This window comes from Trichogramma pretiosum, unplaced genomic scaffold (assembly GCF_000599845.2).
Source record: "Trichogramma pretiosum strain Unisexual culture from Peru unplaced genomic scaffold, Tpre_2.0 scaffold3, whole genome shotgun sequence".
NCBI classification, from domain to species: Eukaryota; Metazoa; Arthropoda; class Insecta; order Hymenoptera; family Trichogrammatidae; genus Trichogramma; species Trichogramma pretiosum.
Genome location: NW_019641698.1, coordinates 5,334,663 through 5,352,775, shown reverse-complemented (window position 1 = coordinate 5,352,775; position 18,113 = coordinate 5,334,663). Strand labels below are relative to the sequence as shown.

Below are 18,113 nucleotides of genomic sequence, written 5' to 3'. Positions count from 1 at the left end.
TACTCGAAAAAACTCGACTCGTCGAGTTCGAGTTTTTTCCTCGAGTTCGAGTCGAGTACTCGATTTTTTGAGTACTCGAGTTTTTTCGGGTACTCACAATATACTTAAGTTTTAAGTTAATAAATGATGAATTAACAGTCTCTAGACCCCCTCCCTTTATGTATACATGCTTGTAAGTGTGATGAAGTGCGGTGCAATCAAATTATTTTCTTCTTCCAATCCAATCCGCTGCGAATATCACACATATAAGCATGTACACATAAAGAGAGGTGGTCTAGAGACTGTTGATTCACCATTTATTTACTTAAAATTTAAATACATTGCGAGTACTCGAAAAAAATCGATTACTCGAAAAAATTCGAGTACCCGAAAAAACTCGAGTACTCGAAAAAAAATCGAGTATTCGAAAAAACTCGAGTACTCGAATTTTCCCGACTCGACTCGAACTCGACTCACCGAGTAAAACTCGAAAAATCGGATACTCGCACAGCCCTAATTATTATAGAAATTTATTTTATGCAAGTATAATGCATAATGATTCAATATTGTCATTAATAATATAGAAATTGGAACCATTTCTACATATATACAAATACATATTTATAATTTTAAGTTGTAGTTGAATACATTCACCAACAAGTTTTAAGAGTTTGAAGTTTAATAAATTCGTCGTCAATAAAATTTTCATTTTTCATTTTTTACGCCTCATCAAACGAATATATTTTTTTACAAATAATCGAGCTGACATTAATCTACATGAACAGTTCAAAACGTAGAAGAACCTAACTTTTATTTACGCACGAAGTTGAATTTTAATTTAAATATTCACTAACCAATTTTTATATTCTTGAATAATTGTTCAATTTTTGTTTTAGCTGTTGCTTCGCACCATCCATTAACTTTTAAATCACTTTTGGTGAACCAGTACCGATAATCTTTCATAGACTCGTTGATCATTTTCAAAAAATCAATATATGGGTTATTAGACTCGACGGTCACTAATTTATTACAACCAGCTTGAATTTTTTTAAATGTTTCAATACGTTCAGCTTTTTTAATTTTCATCGTCATGAATGTTTGTACACTAAATAAATTTAACTTCTTACACCAACCACTTATCCTATGACCTTTTCTTGACCATTCCCATGACCATTTCCATACAAGATAAAAACTTTTGTGGTCGTTAGTGCGTATGATACTGTTGTGATATTTTTCAATAAATGCTTTTTTTACTCTGTTTGATATAAGGTCCATAGAATATTTTTCAGCCATCACAATGACATATAAAAGCGTTTTAACTGGCCAGGTCGTTATATTTTTATCTTCCAAGGCCAGCAAAATTACTTCCAATCGTTCGCCTGTTATTGCAGAATCGTCTAGATCAACTGTGACTAATGAAGAGCTTTTTGAACTATCTTCATGACATTCCTAAGAAATTAAAATCATTTAATTTTTTTTATTAATTATTAAAAAGCATAACTTTTAATTTAAATAGTATGCATACCCCACCAGATTCAGGTTTGAATTCAGATTCCGGATTAAACTTTAAATTTAAGGTTTTTGCTAACTTGAATATTGACAGAATTGCTGCTTCATACCACTTATGTTCTGGATCAGCTAATACATCAAAAATAATTTGCAGACCACTACACATATGATTTAATAACAAGTTACGTAGAGTATCTTTATTATTAATAAGAACTGGAATGGAAATAGCCACTATATCTGAACCACGACTTTTATGTATTAGAGTATTTTGAAGTTCACCAACCAATTTACTTTCTTCGGCCAAAAGTCTTAGCTGATCTTTATAATGTTTTGCTTCGGATAAAATTTGACTCTCAAATATAAAACCTTGTCTAATTAGTGGTAAAAAGTAGGACATTTTTCTGTAAATAAATGTTCGGTGGAATTTATTTTGCATCTAATGATAAAGATTCGAATTCTCATATAACTTACGCAGCAATTCTTTGAAGAATATTTGAAGCCATTTTATCTGTTGAACATTTAATATACTTTATGATCGTCTGGATTATAACAGGATCTACAAGTTCAATTGCAATGTAATTTGAAAAAATCATTGCTTTTAAGAGGGATAAATACGCCTTAAATTCTCGGTTGGGATCATAGTCGTAGATTTTTTTAGAAATAGAACTAAATTTCGGATGATCTGAGATAGGAATAAATGGTCCTTCATAATCACTATCTAGATCGGTTTCACTACAAACAGGGCTATAATTTTCCATTGGAATTTGAATCTTATCTTCTGTAGGTTCTAAAAACTTTGGATGCAGTGTTAAGGAAGATAAAAGAGATTCACTCAATGTTACCAAATACTGCGCAGGAAGCCTTTTTTGTGAGATTAAAAATACTATTAAAAATCAAAATAATTGATTTTAAGATATTTAAAAAGTTGATTGTCAATTTTTACCATTTCATCAATTTTTTAGAATGTGTTACATCATGATCTTCAATACTGTTCGAATGCTGACATTTTAAGAATTCCGAATCATTCGTTTTGCTATGCTCTTCTACAGCTAACATAAGTCTGTAATAACTAACTATAATATTTAAAATACCTTCTTTGATTAATACTAAAATATTTTTCTCATCATTGGCAAGCATATAAAAAGCACGTAATATCTTCAAACGAAGTTTTTTATTTTTTTCTTTTCTAAGTACATCCATCAAGCATTTTATACCCAATTCACGCATTTTCTCATTATGTTCACTTTCATAGCACAAATGGCATAAAATAGATATCATCATACTGAATGTGCATTGTTTTTCATCTGTCTCATTCAGTGTTTTTACTATTATTTTTATGCAATTATTTTGATCGTCATTGAATATGGTCATTAACTTATATCGACATTCTGGTACTTTTGACAGATAATAAATGCAATAAATGGATTCAGCATGTTTAGTTTCAAAATTTCTCAAAAGAAGTTTTAAAATCATATTGTTTTCATCTCGCAGTATTCGCTTTGCACCTGCTTGACCATCCATGTGCCAACTAGCAATAATTGATATGGTTTTCAAGCTAATTTGAGCAAGATATGCATCTTTATATTCTCCATTCGAAGATACAATTAATATATCCTTTAATTTATCTATCAGTTTATGTACAACAAGGGGTATTGGAATTTCATTATAATAGAGAAACATATCCCTACAACCAGTAAAAATGTATTGAATTAAATTTAGATCCCATAAGGTTATTTTAATTCTATAAATTACCTGAGTGCTAAGATGGCTGGTACGAGGTATTCCGATTTACATAAATAGTCCAATACTAAACCAAAAGAACCACACGTGACATAAACTTGTTTATTGAATCCCAATAGACAAAACGACCCCAAAAACGACAAAAATTTACTAGAGGATTCATCATATTTTTCTGGCGTTTTTAATTGGTTCAAAATTGACATGATATTTCTACATGCCCAAAGCTAATCAATAATAAAAAAGTGAATAAATTATAATATTCAACATATTTTGTTCTAATATATGTATTATCCGTGTTCTGAAATTTCAACACCAAATTATGAGTATATTATTTTTGTTATTGTCAAGTCACCCGTGATAGTTTTTGGGAAAAATATTTTGTAGGAATCTCAAAAACACGTGCTTTAAAATGTGACCCTACAGGCATCGTTATCCTTTAATAAATTTATACTTTTATCGCATTACTTTATATATTTGAATGGCAAAGAACTTTAAAATTTTCAAAAAAGAAGTTTAAATCTACTTACCTTCAACCTGTTATCGTATGTAAAGATTAAACTCTTGAATGTTCTACGAATTCCATTGAAGATCCTTATGAGTTGGGGGTCTGCTCCAATAAATTTTTTAGTTTCTGAGAGTAAATCAAGCAAGCACAAAAGAGTATCATTTGCTTTGGACAGATCCTCCTGAATTGTGAGAACCGTTTCGACTTTATTTAAAAAATTAATAATTGATTCATTGTCATTGCATTGAATCCAATAAGTCAACTGTTGTGGATAATTCTCAATTTTTCCATCTGGAAGGACGATGAAAAACTCAACTCCCGAGAGTCTCTGTCCGGAGCTACTCATGTTGATAGTTCAGTAATTATAAGCTCACTGGTAATCTTGCCATTTTGTTTACAACTCATTTGTGGTGTACACGAAGCCGGGAGATTAGCGCGTGCGCATTCGAATGAATACTAAAAGTGTAGCGGTGAACATTTTTTAATGCGAATAATTATGCACCTTAAATTTTGCGTTGAGACCCGTGAAAAATATTAAAAAACCACTACTTTTTGTGAATATATATTATTTCAGTGTTTTTTGCCCTAAATATTTTCTTTTTAATGTCACCAAAAAATAATAGTTAAGCCCATTAGAATCATCAAATCAGATATAAATCCGAACTGGCTTGGTTTCGGTAAATGATTACCATAGTAACGGCTCGTTCACCAGAATATATTCAATTTATGTCTATGGAATGACTAAGAAAAAATTCTTTCTTGCATAAAATTATTCACGCGCGTTCTACTGAGCACATGCAGCGTCGTTAGCTAACATTCTATATTCGCATGAGCTTACTTGCACTAACACACGTCACATATGTTTGCGGAGTAGATTAATTTCTGTTTGACACGGCTCGAGCTTTGCTTTAAACTCACTCACTCGAGTAGTATTGGTGCTAGTGTGATTTAGGAGAGTTCAGATTTATAGCGTCCGGGGACTTGAGTGCACTAAATGATAATGCGAGAGAAAGCAATAGATCGGACAGTAAGTCGTGTGCATTCTTAATGCGTGTACATGTTAAAATCAGTATTAAAGTTGGACTTGACTATATTCCTTCATTCGAGCTTTTATCGATGCGCGACAACCTAACTAAATTACGTGAACAAGTGACTATTGCTTTCGACATCGCCGTATCCAAGTTACTCGGCCAATTTATAAATTAAATCTAAAATCTGCTGCATCAAGGCTTAGCAATTTATTCATCAAAAATAAAATATCAGACGGATATGTGAATTAAAATCAATTGTTTCAAAGAATATATTTACATTACCGATAAAAATCAGAGAACATGGGGTGTTTAATTGCTGATAATTGAAAACCGAGACTTTGTTTTTTATACGGCCAACGTGAGTTCCATTAATGGATTTCATCTCTCATGCCATGCGACGAAATTCGTCATCGCGGTCAACTAACTTATAAATATCATCTCCACTGCGAGTAGTTGCACTCGCGTTTAACGCCGATCTGTTTTCTTGTAAGCTTTTATGAAATATCGTCTTTTTCGCAACTGATATTTCAATTGGTCTCGTAATAATTTGTTCTCTGAATTAACGAGCTCGTGGATAATTTTGGTTGGTTGCTGCAGCGAACGTATAATATTCACAGGAAAATTCGCGAAATTCACGAGTAAAGAATAGTTCGAAGTAATTCGTTTAAAAAAAAATGTAGCATCAATCTGTCATGCAGAGCATCTAATTCTGTAAACCTGCTCCCGTATGTATGCCCATATATACATGTATAGCAGTAGCTGCTTGCTGTTTGCAACTAGCGTCAATTAGCGACGCATATACTTGTAGCAGTTTGTCTTGATCGCCGGTTGTTGCAGCTTCGACTTTTTATACCATTATCGGCGAAAGAATTATAGCCAGTTCGTCGGCTTCGCTCGTCGGGTTCCGTATATATACCAGCTTATACACGTAAGGGAACGTAACTGCTACCGGACGATTAGTAGCCGATTAGACACGTCGTACGCTAGGGTCGTTCGAGTGATAAGCGAGCCAATGTTTCTCGGCTGTCGTCGTCATCGTCTCTATATAACGGACTCGAACGACAGCGAAAAACAATTTGAATTTTTTTCCAAGTCAATGGCTCTACGGCTGTCTTTGAGTATTAACTGCTTGGCTATTACATTGTTTGAAAAGATAAACGATTTACTTTTTTTGTCATTGCCCGGATTTTTTCGCTGATTTTCTTCGAATTTTATTTTTCTCGATATCTTTCGAAACTGAGTCTCATTTCGATCGCACATTCGTCATACTAACTGCTCAATTGCCACGAGGCGTGTCGGCAGAGAGATAAATAGGAGCGCGTAATTCACGTCGTATCAGTATTGACTGCATTATACACTCTGCATACGTTAACGGACTATAATTTCGCCAGTTAATAAGGGTGTTCTACTTTTTTAAATAATTTCTTATCAGCAATACGTATCGCAAGTATTTATTACACGTACACGTGCATTTATTGCTTCGAGTGTTGTACTCATAACGACCGCTTCTGGTCGTTTCCAGGTAGTGCATGTTTTATGAAATACTTGGTATAATATTCTCGTAAATTAAAATTTTTTGCCATTAACTCGCGGAAATCCTTGTCAAATAATTTTAAAAGTTGCTCAATTAAGATGCAGCCGTTCAAATTAACAAGACAAATTTTAAAGCCAATCCGAAATCAGGCAGAAGTCGTTTACCGATGATGAAATCTCAAGAAAATCTGTCTTGGAAGAGGTAAAAAATTGATGAAATGGTAGTTTCTCGAATCGCAAAGCTGCACCGCATCGAGTTTTTCCAAGAAAAAAAAAAAGAAAAAACATCATCAAGATCGTCGTCATCGCTCGTGGATGCAACTCGTCCGTGTCGTATCTTCAATTACTTGCATCCGTCGTGTGCGCGTTAAAAGCAAGACACGGCGCGTTAAAAATGTCACGCAGCACGAACCGTTGCTGCCGCCGCCGCCGCCACCACCACCAACGCTCGATTAAAGCTCTCTTCCGCGCTGTACGCAGCTCGTTTCGCTCGGTAACCTGGAAACGTGTAATTTATCGTTTCGCTTTTATAATTCACCGAGCTATGGAAAGACGCGCTCGCGGTTGATCTATATCGTGCGTCTTTAATCCTTGCCCCCTCCGAAAGTCGCGTCGTCTGCGGGAACGAGATTCACCGAGTGGCAAAAATAGTATATGTCCGCTGACCGTGTCGCGTAAACAAGCGAACTCATCGATGACATGTAAATGTGTCGTATACACACGTCTTGGCGCAGATATGCTTGACGGGCGTCGAGCCAGAATTGGTCGAGTCTTCGCGGATGACTGCGATTAATCGACGCCTCGTGTTCAGCTGTACATCATATCTCGAGACGCGACGAGACGTTCTACTCATAGCGTATATAACGACGAGATTTTCCGCTTAAACTACGAGTAGAATTAATCTTGCTTACGAGATCGTGTCTTGTCACATTGTACAAATGGTACGACTCGTTAAAAATCAAGGATTGGCCTGGCTGCAGTGAAAAGTTTTTTCAAGGTGTCACACGACTTCGAACGCGACGAGCGATCCGTAACGAGTACATACACGCTATATTAATATTCCCTGGCTACGGCTGACGCGCGTCGTGGAAAATTATGTCAACGCGGTTAATTAGCGTAAATGTTAAATTGAGAGATCGAAAAGGACAAGCAAACGAATGAAAATTAATTAATACGCATTTCAAGGATTTACTTTGCAAATATCTTAATTAAACTTGAAAGATTGTCGAAATCTTTACACGTACGTGTGTGTGTTTTGTGCTCATGTATTTTCAATCCTTTCGAAATTGTTTTTTTCGTCAAGCACTGCTAGCGTGTAAAAATAAGTTGCATGCACACGCGATTAGTTTTCACTTGAAATCGACTGAAATTGTTTTTCAGTCTCTACTTTATGAAGATAATAAATTTCGTAGACTGCGCAGAGATAGAGCAGGTGCGTTTTCAGTGTGCGTTTTCAGTGACTTTATTAAATGTACGCCATAAAGTTGCCCAAAGTCATAAAGTTAATGTACGAAAATAAAAAGCGTAATTGCTTCGATGCATTAGTAAACGTCGAGTTATAAACGCATATGTATACAAATTCACTCGAAAGGAGAACAAAAAATGAGTACATAAAATTGTAGTGCTTTGCCTTTTCATCATCGTCGATTTTATTTTTCTTTTCGCGTTATTTGGCGTCGTTGCCGAGCCGCCGCTCTTTTTTTTTACGTATTAAACGTATATCATGGATCTGCGTTCGTATGAGTATACTTATAGCAGCTCTTGGTGATATCTTGCCAATAACGTTATCATAAGCTCGGCATCTACTTTGCCAAACTGCAGTGCAGCGCAGCATCGTTTTTAGCGGAAACGCACTTTAATGCGCAAGTAGTGGCATGAATACGGCGTTACGAGCTCTCGGGGCCGTTTACCGAAGCGACGTTTGGCTTAAAATCGACGCAGCCGCCGTCATAAACAAATTTCAACGCTCGCTTCTCGGTATTATTACAATCGATGGAACACACTCGCTTGGCAGCGAAAATTTTGTGAAAACGACGCGACATCTCTTGTAGAATTTCATCTTTCAAAGTAATCGCGCATCTCTCAATTGCCAAATAGTTCGCGTGTTTAGACGCTGCAAAGAAACCGTGCTTAGACGAGTAAAAATCAAATATTTTACCAGATTTATTTTACTCACTTTGTTTTCTCTCAACATTGTTTATACAAAATTGTGAATGAGCGATCCACACGTCATTGGACACTTTTTTGACCGCCATTAGCGCTCACAGTCATTGAATATTATCTCGACCATTTAAAATGTTAATATAATTTTATTTGTCGCAAGATGCCATGTGTAGTTACATGATTAAATTTGTTTCGTTGATAAAATGAGTTGAGAAAATGCATTACGATCCCTGTCTGCAGACGTTTCCATAATTCAGATTTCACCACCTCCACTTATTTTCAAAGTGAAGCAATTCCGCACAGTGCGACCAAATTACTCGAACATATATATAGTAACAGTAGTGCATATAAGATACGGCACATAAAATCCAACCTACTCGCAATTTTCATTGCTGCGTTTGCATACGATTAATCGACCGTGGAAGAAAAATAAAGAGAGGGGTTGAGGAGCTACTAATTCACAGTGTCAAAATTTTGTAGACCCTGAAGCGAGCTGTTTCTATAATATACTTATCGAATTTTAGAGCCGTATGAGGTTCTCTGCCAAGTGATTTCAAAATACCGCTGTTTATATATAAATTATTCGATAGATATTCACGCAAGTCTTGAATGGAGTCATAAAGAAAAAAATTTATTTGGCCAAGAAAAAATTTACATTGAAAATGGCCTCTTAACTGTAAATTGTAATGAATACTGATATGCAGACTTTACCATGGCAATGTGATTGTGAAGTGAAGTGGAGTGAAACTCACTGAAATTTTTACTGTATAAGATTATATTTTTTCGAATCATTTCCATAATAGCATTACTTCATAACAAATTGAAGTTTTTTGCTCGTTTACTGTATTTTTGATGATGATTTCGTCACAATTTTCATCGTTGCTTTTCAGTTCAACGTTAAGCGCAATCTCAAATCTTTTCTTAATTTTTATTAGGTTCCTTGAACAATATGACATTTATCGTTGTCTCTTCAATTTAACTCGATTACCAGTTTATAAATAAAAAAGTTGATGTGGACAATCTGCTGCTACTGCTATAAATGTAAATTATATCTCAATACAAACAAAATTGTTTTCGCAATCAAAATGTTTGACTACAGATTTTAAAGAATGAATGTGAATTTGAATGCCTTTCCATCGCAATGAGTATTTTATTGAATTAGGCCAAGGTATGCCTCATCTTCATAAATGCTCATAATTGATTGTGACTAACCAACCCAATGGAATTAAATTTATTATTACCCCATTTGTTTTTCGTCTTTCTCTTTGATAGGATTTCATCGCTTTAAAATTTTACGACTTCGATCAGTCTTGAAATGTACAACTACATACAATATATATTGCTATTTAGAACATAATTTCTCTTCAGGGGTTGTAAATTCTTATCGAGCTTTCTTTCTTCTAAGGTCAAGTTGTGTAATATATTAGATGTGCGTACTTTATTTAGTAATTTATATTATCAATCATTTTCACACATTTTTTTACTGGTGAATTAATGAAGCAGCCAATGAAGCACATTACTATGCTTAAAAATATGTATTTAAGGTATTATATTCTTTCGAGGTACCAGTTTTGTGGAAGATCTTATCTCGACGAACAATCTATAACGTATCTTTTTAATGGTATATAGAAGGTCGTCTTGTTGGGAATTTGAAGTTTTTTCAATAACGATTACAAGAATGAATGTTACATCTACTGTTTATAAAAAAGCAGTTACTATTTAAATGAATTGACCTCACCTAATTTCATCAACTATCTCGTAACTACGAAGCCGAATATCTTGCTGTGTTGATTATTGGCTAAAAATTAATCTATTTGGAAACGTCGAGGAATTGATATTTACATGTGGTGATATTTGTGCTTTAACTTGTGCGATAACAAATTCTAGACATATATAAATTCATGAGAAAAGTTGTATAGTAATTTGAATCAAGATGGTAAAGAGACAACATATATTATGTATTTACGGATCCGAGAGAAGTTGAAGGTGCAAGCAAGTGACGTTTATTGGTCCAAGATAAGTCGAATATATATTACAGTCCTCGAGAGCATAAATATAATATTTTTCGCCGATATCTTTCATCGCTTATTACGGTCGAACAAATAACGACGATGGGCCGCCGATACCTATTGCGGAGGTATGGAGAAAAATGAAAAAGCGAGAGGTAGTACGTTTATGATAACATGTACTATTCAAGTACAGCTCATGAGTACACGAGTCGAAAATTTGCTTTTTTCGAAAAGGTTTGCTAGCTATTGCAGCTTCTTATCGAGACGAGTTCAAACATAGCTCGCGCGATACATGCTCGCGAGCATGTCTGTATGTATAGGTATGAAAAAGCAACGCGCGGCACGGACTGCTGGACAGATTTACGAGTAGAGCTCGTCGGATAGCGAATGATAAACGCGAGACGAGATAGCTTTATTTATTTGTGCGATGCCTTTCGGTGATGTGCCTCTTTCCTGTGTCTGTGTATGTGTTTGCATATATGTACGAATGTGCATCGTCTCTCCTCGTACGCATAAACGCGTGTATACCATACATCTCGTGGCCGTTTGCGCGCATATATGTGTGTTCTGGAGATGCAAAGAGAAAGAGAGAGACTGTCGAGCTCCTCGACTTGCCTCATCCGTCTCGCTTATTTGATTTTCCTGACGCTGTTGCTGCATTGGATCGCCAGACCAGCGCGTTTTACAAGAAAGCGCAGGGCAATTATCATAAATTTTGAATTTCGCGCCAACAAGCGCCTCTCTTGTTGTTATTTCTCGCTTTGTTTTTATTTCCTTCATTCGCAGCCTCCCCATACGGTCTCTTGCGCTCTTTTTCTTTTTCATGTTCAACATGGTTTTATCGCTTCACTGTATATACAAGCCCATGACTGATAGTATTATTTCGCCCGCAGTAGTTGTAGTCGTGTATAGAGGTGCGCCAGATCGAGCTCTTCTCGCATATATATACGGGAATGATAAATCGAGTCAGCATTTTCTTCGCTTCTTTTTATTTCTCTGTTCGGCAGCTGATGCTTCGAAAGAGAAAATTAATGTTCGCTCTTATTATTCGATGTGACGCCCCAGCAAAATTGACGAGTACTTTTTTGACGATGTTTTAATTGCGAAGTATTAATTTCACTCGAAAAAAATTGAGCGCATCGAAATAAAAAACTTTACTCCTGATACATTCTGGAACAGCAGCGCAGCGTAAATTTGTACCTTCGATAGACGATAAGCTATCACTTAATGAGATCGCAACAGCTTCGCGTAATAATTCACCATGTTTACAGCAGCCACGTCGTGGATAATCAGCAGCAGGTCTCTTGGTGTACGCTGGAATGCAGACTGCACCGTTGGTAGCTTTCGTAAGCAATAGCTCGGCGGTGACAGCCAAGGCAATGAATAACCTTTCCATACTCATGAAGAGAGCGAGATAGAGAGAGAGAAGCAACCTGTTGATCTTATATACATGCTTTGGATATTTCAATTATGTATAATGATCGCGAGGACTGACTACCAAAGTTCGAAAGTATATAATACGTGAGTTGGCGTAGCTGATACTTTTTATAACGCTGTAAGTTTACAAACGAGTACGTGCTTCAACCACAGTACTCGCTCTATTTAATTATGATAAAATAACGCCGTTACCAGACTGACTTGTATTGCAACGCCAATCATACTTTTCGAACTTCTCAACTTTTACTTTTTTAAATCAAAAGTAAATTACTTTTCATAAAATTATTAAATTTTGCCATTTTTTGTATCATTTTTAAATTTTATGATGAAGGAGGCATTTTTGAACACAGTTGTAGCAGTTTCACAAAAAACATTTTTTCTTCTCAACACTATTTTCAAATGAAAATAAAATAAAAAAACAAAAAAGATTCCATGCAAACGGATTTGAACCTGTGACCGACTGAGTGCATAAGGATAGCTCAGGCGACCATGCAGCCTCCCGAGCTATGACAATGTGTACCCGATGAGTCTTTAAAATCGCACTAATGATGACTCAATAAACATAGAAACTCATAATTTTCATTGAATGATATTAATTGTTGTACATTTTTTATCTCAACACTCTTTTTATGAAATATTCAAAAAATAGGCATTCTTGCTCGAAGTTTTTTGTTTCGGAAAAACATTTTTTTCTGCATTTGAGACTCGAAATAAAAATATTCAATTCTTACCATTTTTCAAGAAGATCTCATACAGTTGAAATTAAATGTAAAAAATACTTCCATTGAAGAGCTTTCATAATGTGGCATTTTATTTAATTAATTAGAGATCTTTATATCGAGTAGTATGTTGCATGCTCAAGTTTTACTATATTTATGTTTACATAATTTTTCCTCAGCCTGTTCCCAAGAGCACATTATTTTAGTTTGGTCCAAAAATACTTTTTGATCCGTCATAGTTTTTATGACATGATGATCATTCCAGTTTATAAATATGTTCTGATAATAGAATATTCAGCCATCGTAATGTAACTTGTACAATTTGTTGTCGATTGCATTTAAGTCTAATTTGTTTTGCATTTCAATCCACGCGCACAGACATAAAAGATACGTTTATATGTTGTTGCAGCCGCGATCGGTAATAAGCATAAAGTAGCCAATAGCCGAGGCAAAATATTTAGTTGTAAAACACTCGATTATCGGTCCCGCACTCTTCTCGCCTAATGCACTCTACGTATCGAGTTTCACCGCACGCAGCGCGCGTTATTTTACGCGCGCGCGCGCCTTGTAGCTTTTCTCTTTGCACACACGCGCTAACGTTTTTTTGTCACAACTGCTGCACAAATTGATTTCAATGGCCGAGAGACAAGCTACGTCGACTCCTATACGAGCATGGAATAAAATGCCGGAGCCTATTAGTCTGCGTATACGTTGGCGCGACTCTCTGAGCGCGCGCAAGTAGTAAAATACCCGGTGTGCACCTTCCTTTATAATGTACGCGTACACGCACGCGTAAATAACCATTTGGTGGCAGTTTCCTATCGTTTGCCGCGTGTATGCATGGACGAGGGTTTGTCAGTCGATTCACGTACAGAAACAAATATTACTCCTGAAAGAGGCAGCAGAGTGTAATGTGCATTCCTCGGATCATCCCGAGCGCGCACGCTAAATGAGCTTATTTACGTGCGTATACTGCAGAGAAATGAGTGAGGGAAAAAGACGAGAGATCATTACAACATAGTACCGGGTAATTGCACGAACGGCGATATTAATGCGCGATGCTCGTTTACCATGAAATATCAATTTCACCCGCTTGAAGCTCGTTGCATGTGAAGTGCGCGCTTATATGTGCCTCACTATATATATATGTTTTACGAAATGCACTTTGCGATGCCACCGCTGCCGTTGATCTTACACGACCGTAATTTTTTTCTCGCACTTATGCCGCCGCCGTTGCTGCTGTTTGGCTTTCTTCAAGCTCGTAATTGGATGATTCGATCCGATGCATCATGCCTACAAACCTGTTATCAAAAACAAGATGGATCGTCGCAATAATTTCTGAGCAAGGTGAGACCTACAAATTATGATATTGCGCTGTTACGTCGTTAAAAAGGCATCATTATTATTATTCGCCTTCTAAAGTGTATAGGATACATCGAATCGATCGCGCGCTAAACACGAAATTATTTCAATTACTTTGAGGCGCTAGCTTTGGCTCAATCGTTTTAGACCAATGAATATACAAAATCCCAAAGTCAACTCAATTTTAAACTCAATCTTGTCTATCTTTTGCATCTCTCTCTTCTTTTTGTTGGGAAGTAATGCTTCTTGACTATAGAGAAGATCTTGGAGTATTATATGGGTTTATAGCACTCTATTCTAAAAATCGCAACTTTGCTGCTAGTTTTAGGCTCTTGTGCTGTGAAATATTGTATGCAACTTATGTAGAAAAAGCATATCTAAACCCGTTGCGTAATAGTACTTTCAATAATGTAAATGTTATAAAACGTTTGTTTAAAAGTTTCTACGAATATTCATGACTCTAGGGGCAAAGAACAATTCGATCATATTATTATCGATCTTGGCTATTCAATACATTGCTCTGACTATGGTTATTTAAAAAAAAAAAAAATAATTTCAGCTGGAATTTAGCGAGTGAACAGTATTATGTTGTTGAAAAAAATATTCTTAGAGATGCCAATTCAAGTATGCTGTCTAGAAATACGTTACTAGTTAATTTTTATTTTTAGAATAATCTTAAAAATGTAAACAATGATCAAAATCGGGATCAGAAGAGCACTCCGTTGTCTAGGCTAACAAAAGTAAGTCAAAATAGATGACTTTAGATAAAAAACACGTTTCTTAACTATCTTCTAAGAAGGTGCGAATATCGGTTTGACTTCACACTTGCTATCTATGCAAAGGTACAAGCAGATTATTTTAAGATAAAAATACACGATGCTACTGTAAAAATTCATGTCACTCCCACGAGTTATAAGCAAACTAAATCCCTCGTTAGTATGTATACAAGTTGTATTACAAGCTTCGTAAACTTAGACTTGTTGTAAATTCGCATATATAATAAACAATACCTACGATGTACGTACAGTTCTGAGCATACTTGCGCCACGCATATTACCCAAGAAGAAGTTAAATTTTCGTAAAATTTTCGTCAGCTCTACATGACGTTTATTTCTATCCATTCAAAACTCTTGTTGTTATACGACATTGATATAACCAGTTATCTATTGTTTTTTTATTTATATACGAGTGCGAAACTTGAGTTTCTTAAAGCATCAATGAATTTCGAAAAATAACACATCATATCATATGCAATTAGTACACGAAGAAGATGAACCCCGCTCAGTTCGGTGCAAACAACATTTGGGTAAATTCTCTGCTTCGCTCACTTGTTACATAATATACTATTTCACTTTCATCAAACTGCGCTTGGTATAAGTGTGAGCCCCAGTCTTATAGGTCGATAGATAGTTTTGAGCTAAAATAAAATCGGCATAACTCCTTCATGCTTATTTATGAATTCTGCACGAGTTTCAATTTTCTAAAAAAATGTGTAAGGTGCACAAAAATTCTACTTTTTTTATAAGATTTGTAATTTTTCTCATAAAAAACTCTAATCGTGAGGCAATTGTGTAAGGTAAGATCCCAAAATTTGATATGTAAAAGATTAAGTTCGGAAAACACGACAATAACAACAAAACAATTAATAGCTTGACAAACAAAATAACTTTTGGAATAACAACAAAATAACGTTTAACTATTTTTTCAATAAAATTAATCGTCTGTTCTAATTAACTAATCTCGCGTGGTGTTAGATTTATGACCACCCATTAAGACAAGTTAGATGTGACGTTTTTATTGCGAAATTTAATATTTACGGTACCATGTGATGCGGAAACATTCATATGTATTTTTTTCGTTTACATGATCCCTCTTTAAAATACATTAATCAAGCGACATAATTCACACTCTTCGCAAAAGCTATCGTCAGCGTGTTTGATTATAAATTATATCCACTTGGTTCTTGGTCTGGGGTAATATTTTGCATTGATTTATAAGCATCATTCATAAGGAGCCTTCGAAGATTGTCTCTTTTGGAACCGATATAATATTCGAATTATGAATATCATACATATAGAAGAGATATGTTAATAATTTATGCGTCCTCAATTCAAAACGCTTACGAAAAAAAGAACACAAAATTAAATACCTACTCGAGGCTCTATAAATAATTCGTAAATAGCCTACGAATATAGGGATTACGCATTATGGGTCTTCGCAAAGCGACACATAAATTGACAAGTTTGTTTGTTTGAGATCTCTTGCGTGGCCTGTCTACTCTTTCCGAAGCACGATTTTGTATAAAACAACGTGATAAGTGGATAATCAAGATAAATCACGACACTCTGAGCTAAGTCTAAACACAGACTCTTTTAAGTCCGTAAGTCGAGAAAAACATGACTTCCGTTTTGAATAAAATCACGCCCTGGTCGTCGCTTGTACACATATCAAGAGATGCTCGGAATAGCAATACTCGTCCTTTCACAATATCGTTCATTTTTTTCTATAATATGAATCGACACTTTTTGACGATGTGCGAAAGTCTGCTCGAGTGGCAACAAAGGCACACACCCTCAGTAATAATAACTTAGCTAAGAGTTTAATGTTTCCAGGTTCTTTCCATGTATAAATGAATAAAAAGTTAAAAGAGCCGCCTACAGCAGAGCCAAGCTTAATCCAAACTAGGTGTACAGACATTCATTTTTCGAGGCAAAGCTAAATTAAATAAAAGTTTAAAAGTCCCCTGCAGCGAAGTTTCAAGGCCTCGCTGTTTGAAAGAAAATTGCGCGTATCACCTTACGTAATTCTTGGCACTTAGTGTCGTTGGGCCTACTAAGTAAAAATGATAGCATTGCACCCCGCTGGCTCGCGCAGATCTCGCGCAGCGGCCATTACTCATGCATCGCATGCACGGCGCGTGGGTGCTAAACCGAATTATAGTTCATTTCATTTGTCACGACCACGAAGTGGAGGTCGCCTCCTGTACGCATTCTGTTTTGTCCGAGCTGCGCTGAGCGTTATATTGACTTCTTTCGTGCGAGATTTCTTTTTTTCGTGGCGTTTTTACGATCTGCCGATTTTTCGGGCGCGTGACATTAAACGCCGAAGCTTCTGAAGCCATTGTGTCTTGCGGCAAGGAGATTTTTCATTGCTGACTTTATAACTTAGCTCTCCTCCTCCCCTCTCCCTTTTTCTCTTGTTGGAGCATCTGCTCGCAGGACATTTATAGATGAGGCCCGAATAACGCACTTTCCTGCTCTTATGTACATGCGTGATATACGTACCCGATGCTTGTTTCGTAATTTGTGATGCTCGTAAAAAAGGTGCGATCGGGCTGGCCGTGTTATTCATCCACGGTCCCGGTCTTTAAAGACTCGGGTAAATAAGTTTTGCCGAAAAAAGACGACGACCGCTGTATATGTTGCCTATATGTGCGCGCTGTGTATCGTACGATTGACATTTCTCATTCTACCATTCGCTTTGGCGCTTGTTCCGTGAAATGTCTCACCAAGCTGACTTTTGAGAAAATTCATTTTACGGCTCTTGCTCGAAATCATGTTGGTACGTTCGTAATAGTCGCGCGCGCGCACACGTGCTCGTTACTGTGTACCATACACAGGTATATATGTAATATTTTACGCCGCATTCATACGTACGCACATACCCATAATGATTGTTTGTTCAGTGAGTTTTCGCTTCAAAGGCCCTACGGTGCATTATTTCTTTCTTTTCAGAAGCGACGCACTGAATGGCGGATCGTTTATTATCCGTCAAGCGGACCATAAATTTTCCTTATTTCAACGTGATTGAACCGAGCCTGATATATTACGATTCAATTCATACTCACGTGGCGTGCGTACAATAAACGCGGTGTTAACGCTTTGTTAATATCTTTCACTCGTGTGGTTAAGCGAGCAATCAATCATCGTCCAGCACTAGGAGACTGGAAATAAAAACAAGACCGGAGCAATAGTTTTTGCCGCACGTACTGTCAGCTGGAAAAGCGTCGAAATACGAGCATTAACAAATCAGTATCTGGTATCTAAATCCTCCATTCGTTATCCTCGAGGCATCTCTGTCTTTCTCGTATCATGGCAAGCTAGGACCCGGTTGAACTCGATTCGTG

The 18,113-nt window shown here is 36.2% G+C and overlaps 1 protein-coding gene across 2 annotated transcripts; it reads right to left on the bottom strand.

Annotated features, from left to right (window-relative positions):
• Positions 1-491: 491 nt before the first annotated feature.
• LOC106650781 lies at positions 492-4,084 on the bottom strand. Of its 2 annotated transcripts, none has more exons than XM_014368983.2 (6): positions 3,756-4,084; positions 3,241-3,452; positions 2,432-3,172; positions 1,960-2,349; positions 1,505-1,889; positions 492-1,428 (listed from the first exon to the last, which is right to left on the bottom strand). In XM_014368983.2, the coding sequence occupies exons 1-6, from the start codon at positions 4,077-4,079 to the stop codon at positions 829-831; spliced, it is 2,652 nt and encodes an 883-aa protein (XP_014224469.1). In that variant the 5' UTR covers positions 4,080-4,084; the 3' UTR covers positions 492-828. The 2 variants fall into 2 exon arrangements, with proteins under 2 accessions (XP_014224469.1, XP_023318138.1); XM_023462370.1 differs by having other exon boundaries at positions 1,335-1,428; positions 1,510-1,889.
• Between the last annotated feature and the right edge of the window lie 14,029 nt (positions 4,085-18,113).